The sequence below is a fragment of the Dermacentor andersoni genome, chromosome 9 (assembly GCF_023375885.2).
Source record: "Dermacentor andersoni chromosome 9, qqDerAnde1_hic_scaffold, whole genome shotgun sequence".
Lineage (NCBI taxonomy): Eukaryota > Metazoa > Arthropoda > Arachnida > Ixodida > Ixodidae > Dermacentor > Dermacentor andersoni.
The window spans coordinates 73,870,304-73,887,317 of record NC_092822.1 but is presented as its reverse complement, the minus strand read 5'-3'; the positions used below and the strand labels follow the sequence as shown (position 1 = coordinate 73,887,317).

The following is a 17,014-nucleotide window of genomic DNA, read 5'->3' as shown; positions in this document are numbered from 1 at the left end:
ATCTCTCTGCCGTTGCATTCGAAAAAAAAATGATACGCAAAGGTTGGTAAGACTTTAGATTTGTATACTTAAAAGTAGGTAACTAAGGGAATTTCAAATTACGAAATCTGCAGCGGGAAAGGCAGTTCGTCGACGCACGCAACGAAATTCCGCGGGCGCTAGAGCACTGACTCGCACTTTTATTCACCCGTGCGTTTGATGACTTCGTTGAATAGCATACTTACTAATACCCCTGAAAGCAATAGAAAGCGCAGGGTTAGAAGGACACAGGACGAGCGCTCGTGCTGTGTCGTCAGTGTCGTAAAGAGTCAGTGTCTTAAAGACGATGCAACCGATTCATCGATGATGACATTGCGTCAGCTGATGGAGCCGACTGGGAAAGTAGTCCTATAGTGGCGTTCTTCCGTACAAGACACACCAGCTGCGCACGGTTCTTCTTAAACTTTTCTGTGACACGCCCAAATAGCGAACATTTTTTTCGTGACAAGAAGCAATGAGACTACCTATCAGAAGAAGCAACGAACATTATTTCAAACTTTTCAATACGTGGCTAAAGCTCAATGGTGATTTAAGTATCGCCAAGCGTTTCTCACACCTTCGTATTTTACGTAGCATTTTTTGTATGCTACTCGAGCATCTCATTTTCAAAATTTTCAGTCCGCTAACGGTTATTGCCCAGCTGAACAAGCGGGGCAATAACCGCTTGTTTCGGAATTAGAAAAAAAAGGGGGGGTTCTAGCTGATTTCTGAACCCATCCAAATGACCGCACAAGATGAAGCCGCTGAGCGCTGCAGGAAGAAGGGAACTGGTATGGTACCAAGACGTGTGGAAGCAACACACGGTTGGAGTTGCTCCTTGTCTGCGCATCTACCGTGGTCATAGCGTTTTTCGCTTGTTTTGAAGGCCCCGAGCCGCTGCCGGCGTTACCTAACTCGGTCCGTTGAACTTACTAGAGCGTAATAGCTCGGCGGGTTTACGAGCCAGCGGGCGAGCGGAGACGCCACTGCGCATGCGCGGTACGCTGGGGCGGCCAGAGTACCGGAGCGGGCCAGCGTGTTTACGGAGCGGGCCGCTCGCTCCCTGGTACCCTCTCCCCAGCGGAGCGTGCGCAGCGGACCCGAGGTCGATCCAAGTAGGTCGCGAAGCTTCGGGCGAAAAGCGGTTCAGAACAAATTGTCACCGACATCAGCAAGGGGGGTTATGGGAGCAGCGATAGAAACGCGAGTATACTTGGACGGAACAAACATTGGGGAAGAAGAAAGCGTTATTTAATTAAAAGCGAGACACCGATCCATTCAACGAAAATGAAATTCCTCGTCAATTTTATTTATGCGTGACGAGTAAAGAAAAGACAAATCTATTTTGTTTGATTATTATCAAGAAATACCTTTTTTCATCGCTCATCGTTATAGGGGGCCGCTATCACTTGAAAAGCAATGTAGCTCTTGAAGTGTTCAGAAAGGCGCGCTCGCAAAGTTCACTTGTTACAATACGCCCCCCTAACAACTCGTGCTCTTTTGCTTGTCGACGCTTGTCTGAATTTGGTGACGCGGGTAGCTTCATCCTTTCTCAACTTGTTCAGTCAAAAGTGGTGAGTTACGACGGCCAGATAATTGCTTACTTTAGTTGTTTTCGTGTGACTCCGCATGCCAACGGGCTTGGCGTCTGACGATAGAACCAGCACTCTGCACCTAAAGCTTTCATCGGTTCCCAAAGAAAGTATGTTCTGTTCAGGGGTGCGATTTCGACACCCGTACGGCTGACATTTTCGTGCATCCCTTTCTGCGCTGAGAGCTCGAAAAGCCCATCAAGTCGAATGGCGGGGCATTTAAATATGCAGCTCTAATGGCAGACCATCAAAACAAATTTCGCGCCTTCAGGAACGAAATGACGTCACCTCCGTTTTTAACGAGTATGGCGTCACATTGTTTTTTCTTCCTCCGTAAGTGTGCCCTCCTCACACAGATGGCGCTAAGTCCCATGGACCGCTGATGAACCGCCATGTTTTGAATGTATGGGCTTCTATGGAAGCTTCGCTACCACGTATATTTACCTTGGAGGACCAGCGTTTTTGCGAAACCAACATGGCGACTACCCACACGAACAGCGGCACGTCGTCGGCGTCGTCTTTAAACGCGGCGCTGGCTCGCCTGCAGGTGAAAACGCCTCGGAGGTGTTTCACCATTGAAGAGAACCTCTGCATCCTGCGAGAGGTTTCAGCAACGAGGCCATTTGGCGACGATTTTAAGTGAATGACCACTATCGAAAACCTGCAGCGAGCGTACTGATCTTTTCACAGTAACTACAACCTTGGCGCAGCAAAGTGCTCCGCTCTAAAACCCCTTAAACTTCGTGAAGTAGTGCCACGCTTTGAAGAATGCCGTCTCCTCCTCGTGCGCTCTGGCCAAGGCCCACGCCTCGTCGCTATTGGCCTAATAGCATCACGTGGGCCCTCGCGCCTTGCTTCAGCGCCATTTTTGCTCGATAAGCGTCTACGGAGTGGCGAGGAGTGCATGTTGCTACGCTCGAGCAGTGTAGGTGGCGCCACGAAGGGGGGAGCGTGAAAGAGAGGAGAAATTGAGGAGGAGTGAAGGCGGAGGAGGAGAGTGCCGCTACTTTACGAAGTTTTAAGGGGCTTTACGCCGCTCCACTCCGTTCACTCCGCTCGACCGAGCGAGGGATGCTGATGCAGCGCTTCTCCCGGTGTAAGTGTGGAGTGTTGTCATCGGTGGCACTTACATTCAGAGCGATTGGCCAAGGCTGGGCATATACCCCGTGGCCGAAGTTGCCTATATAACCGGGTGCAGTCTCAGCCGCTAGAATTTCTAAATTACAATATTTGCCATAAGGTAAATAGTGAGGAACTTAATTAGTGAATGATTGTTAATTAGTCGAATATGCACATCGATTTTTTTGCAAGTAATGTCCGTCTACTCGAGCAGACCAGCTAGCGGACTAGAAAAGTGCTGTCTGTCACAGGCAATTGTCAAACTTTTTGAGTGTTCGCTGAAACACCATATATATATATATATATATATATATATATATATATATATATATATATATATATATATATTTAATCAAATATGGAGGAGATATCATGCTTGAAGAGCTTGCGGCCTTTTACACGAAATATCTCACGACTTCAAGGGTTCCAGAGAACTAGAAGAATGGCACTGCCATTGTACTTCATCAGCCGAAAGAACAGGCTGGCTTCAGGAAGCTTAGGGATACTCTACAATGGATCACATGCATGTCATCAATCAGGTAATCGAGAAATCTGCAGAGTACAATCAACCTCCCCATATGGCTTTCATAGGTTATGAAAAGGAATTTGATACAATAGAAATACCAGCAGTCATAGAGGCATTATGTAATCAAGGAGTACAGGATGCGTACATGAAGATCTTGTAAAATATCTACAAACATTCGGCAGCTACCTTGATTCTCCACAAGAAAAAGTAGAAATATACCTATCAAGAAAGGGGTCAGGCAAGGAGACACAATCTCTGCAATGCTATTGACTGCGTGCTTGGAAGAAGTATTCAAGCTATTAAACTGGGAAGGCTTAGGAGTGAGAATCAACAGCAGATATCTCAGCAGCCTTCGGTTTGCAGATGTCATTCTCCTGTTCAGCAACACCGGGGATGAGTTACAACAAATGATTGAGGACATTAACAGAGAGAGCGTAAAAGTGGGGTTGAAGAGTAATACGCAGAAGACAAAGATAATGATCAATAGCCGGGCAAGGGAGCAAGAATTCAGGATCGCGAGTCAGCTTTTAGAGTCTGTGAAGGCGTACGTTTACCTAGGTCAATTACCCACCTGGATCCCTGGTCATGAGAATGATATTTACAGAAGTATAAAAATGGGTTGGAGTGCATACGGCAGACATTGCCAAATCCTGACTGGGAGCTTACCACTATCATTGAAAAGAAAGGTGTACTATCAATGCATTCTAATAGTGCTAACACACGGGGCAGAAACTTGGAGGTTGACAAAGAAGCTCTAGAACAAGTTAAGGACCGCGCAAAGAGTGATGGAAAGAAGAATGTTTGGCGTGGACGTTAAGAGTCAGGAAGAGAGCGGTGTGGATCAGAGAGCAAACGGGAATAGCCGATATTCTAATTGATATTAAAAGAAAAAGGTGGAGCTTGGCAGGTCGTGTGATGCGTAAGATAACCAATGGACCATTAGAGTTACAGAATGGGTGCCAAGAGAAGGGAGGCGCAGTCGAGGACGGCAGAAAACTAGGTGGGGTCATAAAATAACAAAAAAAATTCGCTGGCGCAAGTTGGAATCGCTTGGCGCAGGACAGAGGTAATCTCAGATCGCAGGAAGAGGTCTTCGTCCTGCAGTGGACATAAAATAGGCTGGTGACGATGATGGCGATGGTGATGATCATAAAAAAAGATGGAGTGTACCATAGTGCGTGGGCAGCTAGCATGATTCTTTGTTCTTTCTCTATTTCTATTCCTTTATGCCCTGGTCCAGTGTAGGGTAGCAAGCAAGGCATGAGTACACTAGTCACCGCTACTTTTCCTGGTGCCTCTGCTTCTCCTGATACCCATGATGCCATAGTTACATGATGCTGACACCTGTAAATTTTATTGCAACTGAGGCAAGCTTTAGAGTTTCACGCTAGCAGTAGCTAAGACGAATTACAGTTACTTAGGGTCTATACTACTATTAGATAGGGTTAAGGGCGCCACTAAATCTGTAAAACTAAGAATAGTTACGCTTCCATAGTAGTCACCATGTTTAGAATAGAGGCAATGGTGCCAGGCGACCAGACAGTATATTGAAATAGGGTACACGTTGATTCCATGATCGGAAGATTGCATAAACTTATTTGAGTGCAGGACTTTAGTTTCTGGAAGCTACCCTTGGACGCAATTCACGAAGCTTTCCTTTCGTAAGTACTCTTTAGCCATTGGCCGATGTCCTTCATTAATAATATGTCAAACGTCACAGTCAACTAGCATCTGCTCCTATGAACAGTTCTAGTGTACGTACTGTCTTTGAGAATAAGGGGCCTGACGTCCAGGCTACTCGCGGTGGAAAAAAAAAGAAACGTTTTAGACCAAAGGAAGTAAATGAAAACGTCTTGTCTGTTTCATTTGCTGCCGCCTACTTGTAATGACTTTACCAAAAGGTTCGGGGTGTCGCTCGGCTCTTCCTCGTGTAGCTTCGCATTGACCACAAGAGATATTGACCACTTTTCAGAAGTTTTTATTCGGGAGTTCTCGCTCCATTTTTTTCCAAATCGCCCTTTACAATATGGCGATGCAGAATTCAACGTCGATCGACAAATGTAACATTCTACAGCACACCCTCGCATAAAAACAGCGCTGTACAGCTCTGCATACCGGAGGCAGATGCTTGATGATAGGTGTTTATTACGCTCACAAATAAACTAACCCCATTGTACAAGTCGACGCATGCTCACCAGCGGCATAAACCGCGTACCATATACCTTCGCCAGTGTCTTTAAAGGCATTCGCCACTTACAATACTGTATCCAGTGTTTAAGTCTGCGAAAAGAATCCTAAGGCTGCCAGCATACATAGAGGTGCATATAATACATACATAGGAGTGTCATGGACTATTCACAGGTACACTTGATTGCACTTCATGTACAGGCGTTGTATGTAGTTACTAGCCCTGAATGAGTGATTCTTGCTAGATTTCATCGGACATAACCAACCACACATCTATATTTAACTTGCATACATGAAATGTTTTATGCCGCAGGCCATACTTTCGAATTGTTCTGCTTTCGAGCCTTCTGATTAGCGTTTCAGTTAGGCAAGCCCTTTTCCTTTTGTTGTTTCTTTATCGATAGATCAGGAAACATTTATCAGCTGAGCGAGAACCAGTTTGTCTTATGAACACGCACTAGCTTCCGGAAGTTGATACAACTCAGCGGTACGGCGCTATCAGTGCACTATCGAGCCGACGTTCTTCGTGGCGCTCCGAGCCCTCAGCTGGCGCCAAGGCGAATTCTAGTAACGAACAAAAGAGTTCAAAGGGACCGTGCGTTCGACGGTTTTACTCTTTCTGGGTACTACGTGACAAGAGCAGCGTTTTCCGCTCGTCTTTCGCAACTGCGCGTCCTGCCTCGACTGGCAAGAGTGTTGCTTTGTTCGCTGTCTTTTTCCTTGCCGTCTGCTGGTACACGGTTTCTGTTAAAGTGAAACAGAAGACTGGACACCAGACGAAAATCACGGGGACAGGCACCCGACCGGGTGAGTACTTGTGTTGTGCAAGCATGCTTCTGTTAAGCTTGGAAGACCGAATAGTCCAGTGGAAAAAACAAAAAACACACACAACACGGCTGGATCACTTGGCCGATCTTGGCGACCCCGCTTAAAGCCGACTACAACAGCTGACATATTTTGGCGCGCATCGTTCTCACATAAAGTTCGCACTGCACGATCATTTGCATAAACTGCCACTTGGTTCAAGCACAACATTGTAAGAGACAGTTTCAACAGTTTGATAATAGGCATGTGTGACGTCAGTACGGGCAACTCCAACGCCCTTCGAGGGCTACACGTTAGGCTGCCAGTGTACCATGCTGCGGTCCGCATTCGCCGACTAGCGATCACTGAAGGAGGGACAACCGACGGTCTACAGGCGAGAGTCCTGTATAACGACAACCTTCGCGACGGCGCGGAAACCGGATGTCAAGATCTCCAGAACGCTGATCGCACACAGCCCTCCAGCGTAGCTCCGTGGTCACGTGATCGTCACTCGGCACGAACGAGCGCACTGTCCTTTATCAGGCGTTTCCACACTTTGCACCGTGACGTCTTGCGAAGCCCAGACAGACTACGGAGCCGTAGTCGCTGGACTGCGCGCAAGTCTTTGTTCAGGTGCACGGCCGCCATTCGCACGGCACACACTCGGTACCCGTCGATGCCAAGTAACCGGGATGGTTCCTTCGTTGTAGAAGTAAGTTCCTGTAACGTATTCTTTCTTTTAGCTCGCTTCAGGCCGGCCCACGCAACGTGTAGTCCGAGGAACTTCCCCACCGTCTCGGTAGGATCGTCCGCCACTGGATCAACCTGCGTCGAGTGCGAGACGGCAACGTAACGGTGAGTGCATGCAATGCTGCTGTATAATGGCGCTATCTAAGATGCACAGCGATCCCTCCCTCTGTATTGTCATAATGAGAGCTTTTCTTCTTGTCCAAGAACTCTATAGTTCAGAGTGCAAACGCGGGATTACGGGGCTTGCAAGGTCAATTTTGAGTAGAGAACAAGGCGTATACGTACAGAGATCACCGCGACCGCCGCAATGTTCTACAGGTGGGACATCGTAAGAGGCTGCTTGTTATCCCTGCCAAATTATTTCCGGCAGCGACTATGGTCGCTTTGAATGAGGCCAAAAATGCGGCGTTCGGGACGTCACGTCGAGTCTCATCTGAAGGTCGCGATTTCGCACGGTTTCGTTGGTAAAATATGCAGCCGCTTCTTTCATTGTTTCCTGTGAACCATCTGCGTTGCATGCCAGCCGCAATATGTTTCGGAATAATTGAGTATTTCACATCCGTGACTAATTCATTCTATCGCTTAATTTGGAGAACATTAAAAAAATTTGATAGATTAGACTAGGAGATGATCTAGTGGCAAGGTTGTAAGCATGCGCTTTCCGCTACCCCGTTTCACCACTCGATGAGCGTAAAGCTATGAAGAACTGCTCTAAAGAAATGCGAATTAACGTGAAACGAGAATGACAAAAAAACAAAACAAAAAAACATGCCGGATGACGTAATGTCACACTCGAGCACGAGATATAAAAAGAAAGCAAAATTTATGCATACGGGGCACTGTCACTACCTCGAGGCTAGGTTGCGCGGAACGACGACAACACCGAATTCCGCAAAGCACACAGCGCCCTCCTTGCAATGTCTGGAGAAGACCATGGTCCAAATGCCGACACTTTTGCGCATGCGCATCAATAGATGTAGGTGGTATTCGGGCTGCAGTAACAGTCAACATGGGGGATATTTTGCTAAATTAAGTCATTATTTCTAAACTTAGTGTTCTGAAAACAGCACGCAGGTATAAATTAGGGGATACATAAGGCTAATCATTGCCATACGGTGAGCGTCTGACGGCAGATAATGTTAACATAATAAACCGAAACCTTGCTCCGAGCAAGGACGGTAACACTAAACCAAGCTTACTTAACATTTCAGTGCTGAATGAACCACTTCACTGGCGACGTAACGAATTGGGCTACCGTGTCATCCACGACTCGCAGACTCTGGCGCACAAACGGACGAGTGAGAAAGATGTAACGGACACGTGTCTGTGCCACGTGTACGCTACAAGCCTCATTCCACTTGTGCGCTGTAGTCTTCATGAATGTTCTGGCATTCGATGCCGACACTGCCAAATCTCTCTCGGGCATAAAGCTTTGTGCCATAGCTTATGCTGTCCAAGCCCATTGGCGACAAACAAACCAACAAGGCAGGTGCAGCATAGCGAAAATCGCGTGAGGCCAAGGCTAAGCTGAGACTGGCCGAGAAAATCGACACGCTATGGGCTACGTTTACATGGCCGCGACGTGAGCGGGTCGAGCCGGAAATCGGGCTGACGTGAGCTTAATGGCACCATGTTTGCGTGAACTCGTCTTTGATGAGTCTGGACAACTGTGGCACGCAGCGTCTAACCGAGACAGCGGCGCGTTAGAACTTGGTCTCTGGTTCCCGCCGTCGTCTGCGACAGCTAAACTTCATGAGTCTTAACGTTGCGACCACGTTGCGCTGCATAGCCGTTGTCTTTGCCTTGTCATAAATCGGGACCTCTCAGCCGTTCCGTGCAAGTCTCGGCGCTGGCTGGCCCCGACCCGTCCGCGTTTACATGCACGCTGCATACGGGTTGGACTACGTCAACGTACTCTATGCAGAAGGACTGACCCAGCCCAGCTCGACAGGCCGATTCCAGCCCTACAAGCCGACTCGACCCGGTTCTGTCGATTTTATGTAAACACCCAGATGGTCATATAGACACAGAGGACGGGACAGCACACCGCGCTGCAGCTTTTTCAGCTTCCTGCAAATGTCTTCGACGTCAGTCGCTAGGTCTATGACGAAAATGCGATAACGCTCTAAACAACAACAGACCGACGGATGCGCACCCGTTTCATGGCATGCTTGAGCTTGATGTCTTGCTCGAACCGCAGCAGCGTCGGAATGCATATTTCGTGGGCGTTCACCACCGTACACGGAATGCCCAGTCGTAGCAATTTTGCAGAACGTTGAAACTCTTGCTTAGCATATGCTTCCTCAGCTCGCTAGGCTATATGTAGTCTGGCGCTGCTGTCACTACGGAAAGCTCGAGCGTGCGATGCCTCTATACTCGTGGGGCTGACCGTCACGTGACGTATGCTATACGTACCCTTGATCAAGTTCGGAGGTGATCTCCTCGAGCGTCTTGTGCTTGGTCTCCGGAACGCACAGGAATATGAACAACAGCGACAGCACGCACACGCCGGCGTACATTAGCAGCGTGTCGCCGATGCCCAGGGCGTCTGTGACAAAATAAAAGAGAGAGCGGTTTGACGTTCTCGTTTCGTAGCTGGCCGGTGGCTCAGTTCTTGCCAATGGGATGCAAGAAAACAAGAAGGCTCGTGTACCATGCATAAGGTGCACGTTAAACAACATAAGGAGGTAAACTTCCATTCGGCGCCCTCTGTTACGGCGTCCCCTATAATCTATAACCTACTTCGTAGCTTTGGGACGCCAGTATACTCTCGTTGCTGCATGCAGATGTAAGGGTGGCGAGGCCTAGTCAAGCAACTGTAGCCTTTATCCGAGTACCCGAAGGCATACTTATTGTAAATACTGTTACACTGTGCCTCTTTTTACAATGAAATGCAGACATTGTGTGCCCTTGCAAGCCGACTGGACGATAGAGCGCTCCCGGAAAAAAAAAAATATTATGGGGGCCACACTGCGAAATAATTCAATCCATTAAAAGTGAATAAGGATGTAAAGTCGTCCATCACTCACACCCTTATTTAAATTATTTTTACAGAGCATATATAGCTTCGACCGCTAACTGCGCTGCAGGCCACAAGAGCCCTGCCACACTTCTTTAAAGTCGACTGAACTCTGCGAACGCCTCTGATTGCGCGGTGAACGCTATTATGTGCGCGCGCGGTCATCGCTTGTTCTTCGTTCTTTCTTTCTTTCCAATTTTTTCTTGTTCTGTCCACTTCCCCTTACCCAGGGCAGGGAATCAAACCACGCGCAGTGTGGTTATAGCTTCCTTGCCCTTTCCTTTTTTTTCTGTCTCTCTAGTAAACCTCCCACGAATAAATGAATGAAGAAAGACAGAAAGAAGTCGTCCGCTCTGATTCTCGCACTTGTGAGCTGAGCGCTGACTAGCACAGTCAACTTATATAGACCTTGTACACACACACAAATGCCCGACAATGTGTGCACGCGTGCGTTAACTCCTCTTACCCAGCACGGTGAGGAAAGAGGCCGACACACACACGTTGGCCGCCCAGTTTGCAGAGGTGGCCACTGCTATGGCTCGGCCCCTCACAGCAGCTGGGAAGATCTCGCTGAGGATCAGCCAGGTCGCTGCGCGGAACGAGACGCAGGATTGGGGAAGTTTTCGACGCTGGGCTATGGTTAATTCAGCGAGGCTCGTGCAGGCATAGAGAAACGCGCGGAAAAACGTAGATTCCACAGTGGTTTGTGGTGTGTGTTCGCTCCTGCTGTCGCTTTTTTTCAACAAGGCTTTTCTGTCAACATGGACTTCTGTCAGCTGGTTCAACATGTCAAAAAAAAAAAAAAAAACGCTGACAGTACCACAGCTCTGCAGCGCTTTGTGGTGTGTGGTACTTTATCCAGATTGCCTTTCTCGATTGCTTGTCGCGGCAGGAAGGAATGTAGAGGTTCAAAGCAGCAGGCGACACCTCATCGATTCCAGTGACCTCCCAGTGCCCGAACATTTACAGTGACTGCTGTTAGGGTGTGTGTGTGTGTGTGCGTGTGTGCGTGTGTGCGCGTGCGTGCGTGCGTGCGTGCGTGTGTGTGTGTGTGTGTGTGTGTGTGTGTGTGTGTGTGTGTGTGCGTGCGTGCGTGCGTGCGTGCGTGCGTGCGTGCGTGCGTGCGTGCGTGCGTGCAGATAGAGATAAAAATGGCCGCTTGCATCCATGAGGGCGTTTCACTCGTTACCCAAACAAACGTACCGAGAAGACCTTTTACAGGCGAGAAGCTGCTCTGACAAGAAAGACTCACTTGTCCCGAAGCCGACTCCGTAGGCAAACACGTAGGTCATGAGGGCCACCAGCGTGAGCGCCCTCTGGACAGCCGAGCCCTGAGGTACGCCCGCACACTGGTACTCTTCCGCCGCCGCGGCGACAGAGGAGCGGCTGTCGCCACGCTTCTCTTTCGCTTCCGGGCGAGGTTCCTCGACGCTAGGGGCTCCGTGCGACGGCGTAGACGCTTCCGTTTCCATGACATCATGCAGCTGCACCGCCGCTGCGGAAGGTGAGGGTCCTTCTCGCATGTAGGAAAGCTTTCCTCCTCGACCGTCGTCCGACGGGTAGAAGTTTCCCAGCGAGTACGAAGCGACCGTCGGTGCCGTCTTCGATCCCGTCGAGTTCGCGAGCAATTCAATGGACAACCCTTCTTTGGCACTGTCGTCACCGACGGCTTGGCGCTCAATTCCTTCGTCTCTTCGCGGTGGTTCTGAACCGTCGGAACTCGCCTTCGCGGTGCTTCCGGCGCGATCGAAACTCCGCGACGGCGACGGTTCTGCTACTCCGCGAGTACTGCCTGGCACACGTTCCGGACTGTAACTGACGTCCATGAGTCCATCGCCGCTGGAGGACTGGTCAGGCATCGGAAGACTCGAAGGCCCTGACACTGCCACTTGCGCGCTCGACGAGGATTCTAGATCGGCCGATATCAAGGGAAAATCACCACGTTGTGCACTTCTGTCCCTTCTGTACCGCCGGTTCAGCGAGGGCATGTCGGAATTCCGGAACGCCATCGGCGGGGCCTGAGTCGTGGCCGCGGAGTCGTACTCAGCCGGAGTCACGTAGGAGTAATGAGTCACGGAAGCGTTGATGAGGCCAGGTCCGTCGCGACAGCGCAGCGGTATGGTGTGGCCCGCGTCCTCGTAGGAGTACTTGGCGAGAATCCCCAGAGCGAAGATGCTGACCGCCATGAGAAGAGTGCCGGAGAAGAGGCAGACCCGACGGCCCAGGCGGTCCAGGACCAGCAGAGCGAAGATGGCTGAGGCGACCTGCGTGGTTAATGGAAGCCGGGGTAATGTGATTGCGCTGCAACAGCTTGCCTTGTGCAGTTAGACCTAAATTTAACGAACTCCGATTATTGAAACTTTTGATTTAACAAAGTCCTCTCGATTCCCCGACACATATTCACAGTGCCTAGGACGCTGAAAACTTCGGAGGAATGAAATGAACTCAATGTCTCGCTCAATTTGAGAAACTTCTTTTATGGGGAAAGGGGGTTGGGGTTACATGAAGAAGGTATGGGTATGCTAATTTTAATTTCAATCCTTTCAGCTGGGAGGTGTAATTAATGTATTCGCAGTCTGCGATAAGTGCCGCATACGTTCACAACAAATGCGTCTCATTTTTGCTCTTGAATAAATACCTTATTCATGTAAGTGTTTCAAGTATTTTGGATATAACGCTGTTTAAAATTTACCGAAGTAACCTTCGTGTCTCTCCGAACTCGTTAAATCGATGTTAAACGGTGTATATAGTCTAAGATTTTAATAACAGTCAACTTATGGCGACTCCGTGCTCTCAGTTTCTTATCCGTATTTTCTTACAAATGCATTTTTGTCGTTTCGGTGTGCGTCACCTTGTGCGGCGAATCCTTGGCGGCCATTTTCGCTTATTTCTCTTTTCTGTATGTTCGTTGCTTTTGTTTCGTTCTCTGTTTTTATCTGGGGCTTCGTCGAGTATGCGGTATACATTACTTCAGCAACGAAGATATAGATGCGCTTCGCGAGACCAGAGCTCGTGTGGAACCGCCAGGGTTGTGTTGGCGTCATTCGTCATACTCCATGCAATTGTTAAATTACACCATCTTACGCGTTCGAGCCATCGCGAAGCGAGCCTTCGTTTGATACGGCAGTCCTCGAGTCGATTTCTTCTTTGCATTCTCAAGTATCTTTGTGCCGGTAATTGGCTAATAGGTAAAACGTCTTGGTAGTTTTGTCACTTTGTCGTCAGTCGGGTTTTGCGCAAGCCCTGACATTAAATGAGAGACTGGCTCGACTTTTGTTCAGTATAGTCAGCGAGGACGGGGTTCGCTAACAAGAGTGGAGTTTTCATTCCACGTACCTTGACCACGCCTAGTCCCACGGAAGCCAGGGTGGCAGCGACGTTGGAGCAGAATCCCAGGTGCTGGAGTAGAGTTGGGGCGTAGTAGGTGACGTTTGTTTGGCCAGAGCACTGCGGGAAACGTACATCAACGGGCTTTAAATAAAAGTTACAAGCCCCATAATAAATGCACACATTACAAAATGAGAGCATTCTGAGCCGTCTCAACGTAAGAATTTCTCTCCCTCTGTATAAACTATTTCGTTTCTCACGACCGGCCATTTCTGGTGATAACGTATACGCGAAGAACCGCTGACTATACGACTGACCGATGGCTAGTACAGCAGATGTCTTCGTTTCGGTGGTTTGCTTACGCGATCAATGGCTACTAACACGGAACAACGCATTGGCGAGTTAGTCTATCCAAAAGAAGGCAAGGGAGAGGGGAGGGGGGACAGCGCTGCGGGGTTTAGAGTGATGCGAGCGCTAAGAATGGACGTGTTTGGGGCGTGCGAGTGGAGTCGGTCTGAGATAGGACGCCATATGACGGCTGCTCTGTCTTCGGAACTGGCGGGGGATGTGAACGGGAGACGTTATGAGGGACGACTGTGACACGGAAGGAGATATATAGGAGACGGGAGTTGATAGAAGATTGGAGTTGGACGAAAACTCGACTACACAGGTAGCAGATTAGAAAAAAAAGAAGAAAAAAAGGAAAGCGCGAAGACTTCTTGTAACACAACCTGTCAAACTGACATTTCGGAAATGAGCGTTCGCGAGGTGAACCAGGAGAAATGATACGCACCTGCTGCAGGACGACGAGGCCAACGCCGACGAACATCCTTCCTCTCAGTTCAGGTGCGAAGAGGTCGCGGTAACGGTAATTCTGAGCAGAGAAACATAACCCTTCACCGTGAGTCAAAACTTCAGAGCGTCGTTGCTAGTCTACCTTGCGCATACCTCACTCAAACAGACAACAGTTTAATAACGCTTTTTTGTTAGTTCTTTTTGTCAATAATCCGTGACCTTTGTTTCTCATCTCACATTTCGTTGGATCCATGTTTGAGGTCAGCTAGGAGTTTGTACGGCAGCGTGCTGCAGTGAAACATGACGGCGTACTTATCGTAGTCCCGCAATGCAGCCTACGTGGCCGAAGCGGTCGCTTGACCAGTGCCTCGGTGATGATTGATGAATAATCACGAACAGACAGGAAACGTATTCCTGTTATAGTACTTCCTAGTAACGCGAGAACTAGTTTGTAGAAGTGCATTGTTTCAAGTACAAATATTACTTACTAAGATTTAATAAACCTGTCGATATCTTTTTTTTAATATTCTGATTTCTTTCTGTGCGACCGATTGGCGAACTAGTATAAGTCGCAGTTATGGGCCGAACTCACGGAAATCATATTCCCCGGCATATCATCTGCCACAGCGCTCAATAATATTTCATACTATCGTCCCTATTCTGTCCAGGTTTAACTCATTCGGCTGTCACCTGCCTTATACGCGTACTATATCTCGCACGTCACACCGGAGCTACATAAAGCTGTAATAAATCAAGCAAAAGGCTAAGTGACTGTTGGATACGCGCGCCTGACGTATCCTACGTTATATCCTCACAATCGTGTCGTACTCATTAAACTTAATGACACTGACCGTAACGTTATTCCCGAGCTCATTACTCTGCCACAACTCATTAACCTCGGAATTTGCAGACTCGCGTCGCCTGCTCGTATCGTATTCGCTAGGAACGACGTTACATCAGCCAATAAACGACATATTCGTAATTTTCATTGCGGGCATCATTTTGTACAGGGAACTTCGTTCAATTCCAATGCAGGTCTCGCGTACGCTAAGGTTTCTTTTATCGGTTATTCGGCATCAGTGCTGGTTGGCTCTTTTTGTGACTGTTTCCTCGACTGATAACGAAGCACTGACACCATGTTCTGCGGGAACGTTTTTACAATTTACATGCGAATGACAATCATAGCGTTTTCGAATGATAAAAACAAATAAGGAGTTCCGGCTCTACTGATGTCAATTATCATCAGGGAATTCGATTACACTAAGCCAAACCCTGACGTCTGGCGCCACCTCTGGTAATAGAAGTGAAAAAAAGCTGACAAAGATATCAGAAAACAAATGCCTTTTTTTTCTCGTCTGTGCGGCGTCAGAATTACTCCTTGGCGCCTTTAATTATCTAGTTATGCACAACGTTCCTGCCGAAGTCCACTTACGTTTTTATTTCATCTAGAGCAAAGTCGCGCTTTTCTCATTTTCTCTTTTCACTGTGGGTGACTTCGAAAGCTTACGTGATTGCAAAAAAAAAAAAAAAAGAAGGCTTCCGAAAACAAGCGCTCGGTTTCTTTCCCCGAAACAAATTTGTGCACTTCGGTGATAACCGTGCGAACATGTGTAAGAGAACGAAGCAAACACCAACCTGTTCTTCCAGCAACGCCTTCTGCATGCGGCCCAACTCCTGTGGAGCCGCGTTCTGTCCGTGTATAACGGCGAGCACCTTTCGGGCCTGTATCGACGAGTCAATGCAGAAGCGAGAAAAAAAATTAACCCAGTGAGTAGATGCAAATTTTCATATAAGCATTTGGGTGTATCGCCAGCTGCCCAACGTATTGCGGGAGAAGAAAATGACTCTTTTTGTCAGGAGTCTCCAAGCCGGTGAACATGTCAGTCAGTTAGTATTGACTCCTTTAAAAAATTAGATTCTGCAGAGCGACTCGCGTCAAGGTTTTTTTTTTTTTTTTCTTGCGTTCTACCCCTGTTGATTTAGGGCACTTGCCAGACATTCCGCCAAGACTCAAGGAGGCAAACTTAGTGAAAATAGTTGAGCCGGGGAAAAAGGTTAATTTTTAGGCAATGCATTATCCAGCCCTATATGTACAGTCGCGAGCAAAAGTTTCGGGACCACGGCATCAGCAAAAAAAAAAATTGAAATATATTCAAGCGCAGCTCCGCGGTCTGGAATTGGTTTGCTGCATTGTATTGGTCAAACACGCGCACGCAGGCGTGCGCTCTTGATTTCAGCCGAAATGCCCAGTCTGCGAAATAAAAAAATAAAAAAAAATCGCGGCGCCTTTGGTCTCCAAACTTTTGCTCGCAATTGTACATCATGATCTGACCGATATGTCACAAATTCTAACACTCTGTTCGCAATGTACTTTCTGGCTGCTGGCAACAGGGTCCCGGGGGGTACGTGAATAAAACAAGTGATGCGCAGGAACGGAATAGGGCTGTAGTGCTGCCCTAATACGCAAGTTGTCGCACTGTTTCGGCAGTGTTGTTGGAATATATAGCGTAGGTACGCACGCGCGCTCGCACACATCACAACACATATTGATCGACTGCCTGCTTGAATGAGTGGCTTACAAGGGCTGCATACTTAGCTGTGGCAGCACATATGTAACATAACCGTGTAGCAGATGTAGCCATTTAGATGGTAATCTCTTTGGAAATGAGCAATGTGAATGCGCTTGCTCTCGCTGATTAATGTACGCTGTAGACAATCGCGTAAGCACACGGAGGTACTGCTCCGTCACAAGGGCAAAGGGACATGACGGGCAACAGCAGCACGCCATATCATGAAGAAAGCTCGCGGATGCCTTGGCCGTGAATATGCGACGTGCGTCTCCGCAGGAGATGGGCCTCAGAGGACGCCCATATGCGT

The 17,014-nt window shown here is 48.3% G+C and overlaps 1 protein-coding gene across 2 annotated transcripts in view; it reads right to left on the bottom strand.

The window, feature by feature from the left end:
- Positions 1–5,217: 5,217 nt before the first annotated feature.
- The window catches only part of LOC126528239 (solute carrier family 2, facilitated glucose transporter member 10-like), an 84,963-nt gene continuing 73,166 nt past the window's right edge, over positions 5,218–17,014 (bottom strand). For both annotated transcript variants that reach the window (XM_055069216.2, XM_050176124.3), the window contains exons 7-13: positions 15,773–15,859; positions 14,136–14,216; positions 13,352–13,462; positions 11,268–12,279; positions 10,482–10,604; positions 9,412–9,544; positions 5,218–7,071 (exon numbers count right to left, since the gene is read on the bottom strand). In XM_055069216.2, the coding sequence (XP_054925191.1) occupies positions 6,996–7,071; positions 9,412–9,544; positions 10,482–10,604; positions 11,268–12,279; positions 13,352–13,462; positions 14,136–14,216; positions 15,773–15,859 (1,623 nt within the window). In that variant the 3' untranslated portion in view covers positions 5,218–6,995. The remainder of the gene's footprint in view (positions 7,072–9,411; positions 9,545–10,481; positions 10,605–11,267; positions 12,280–13,351; positions 13,463–14,135; positions 14,217–15,772; positions 15,860–17,014) is intronic.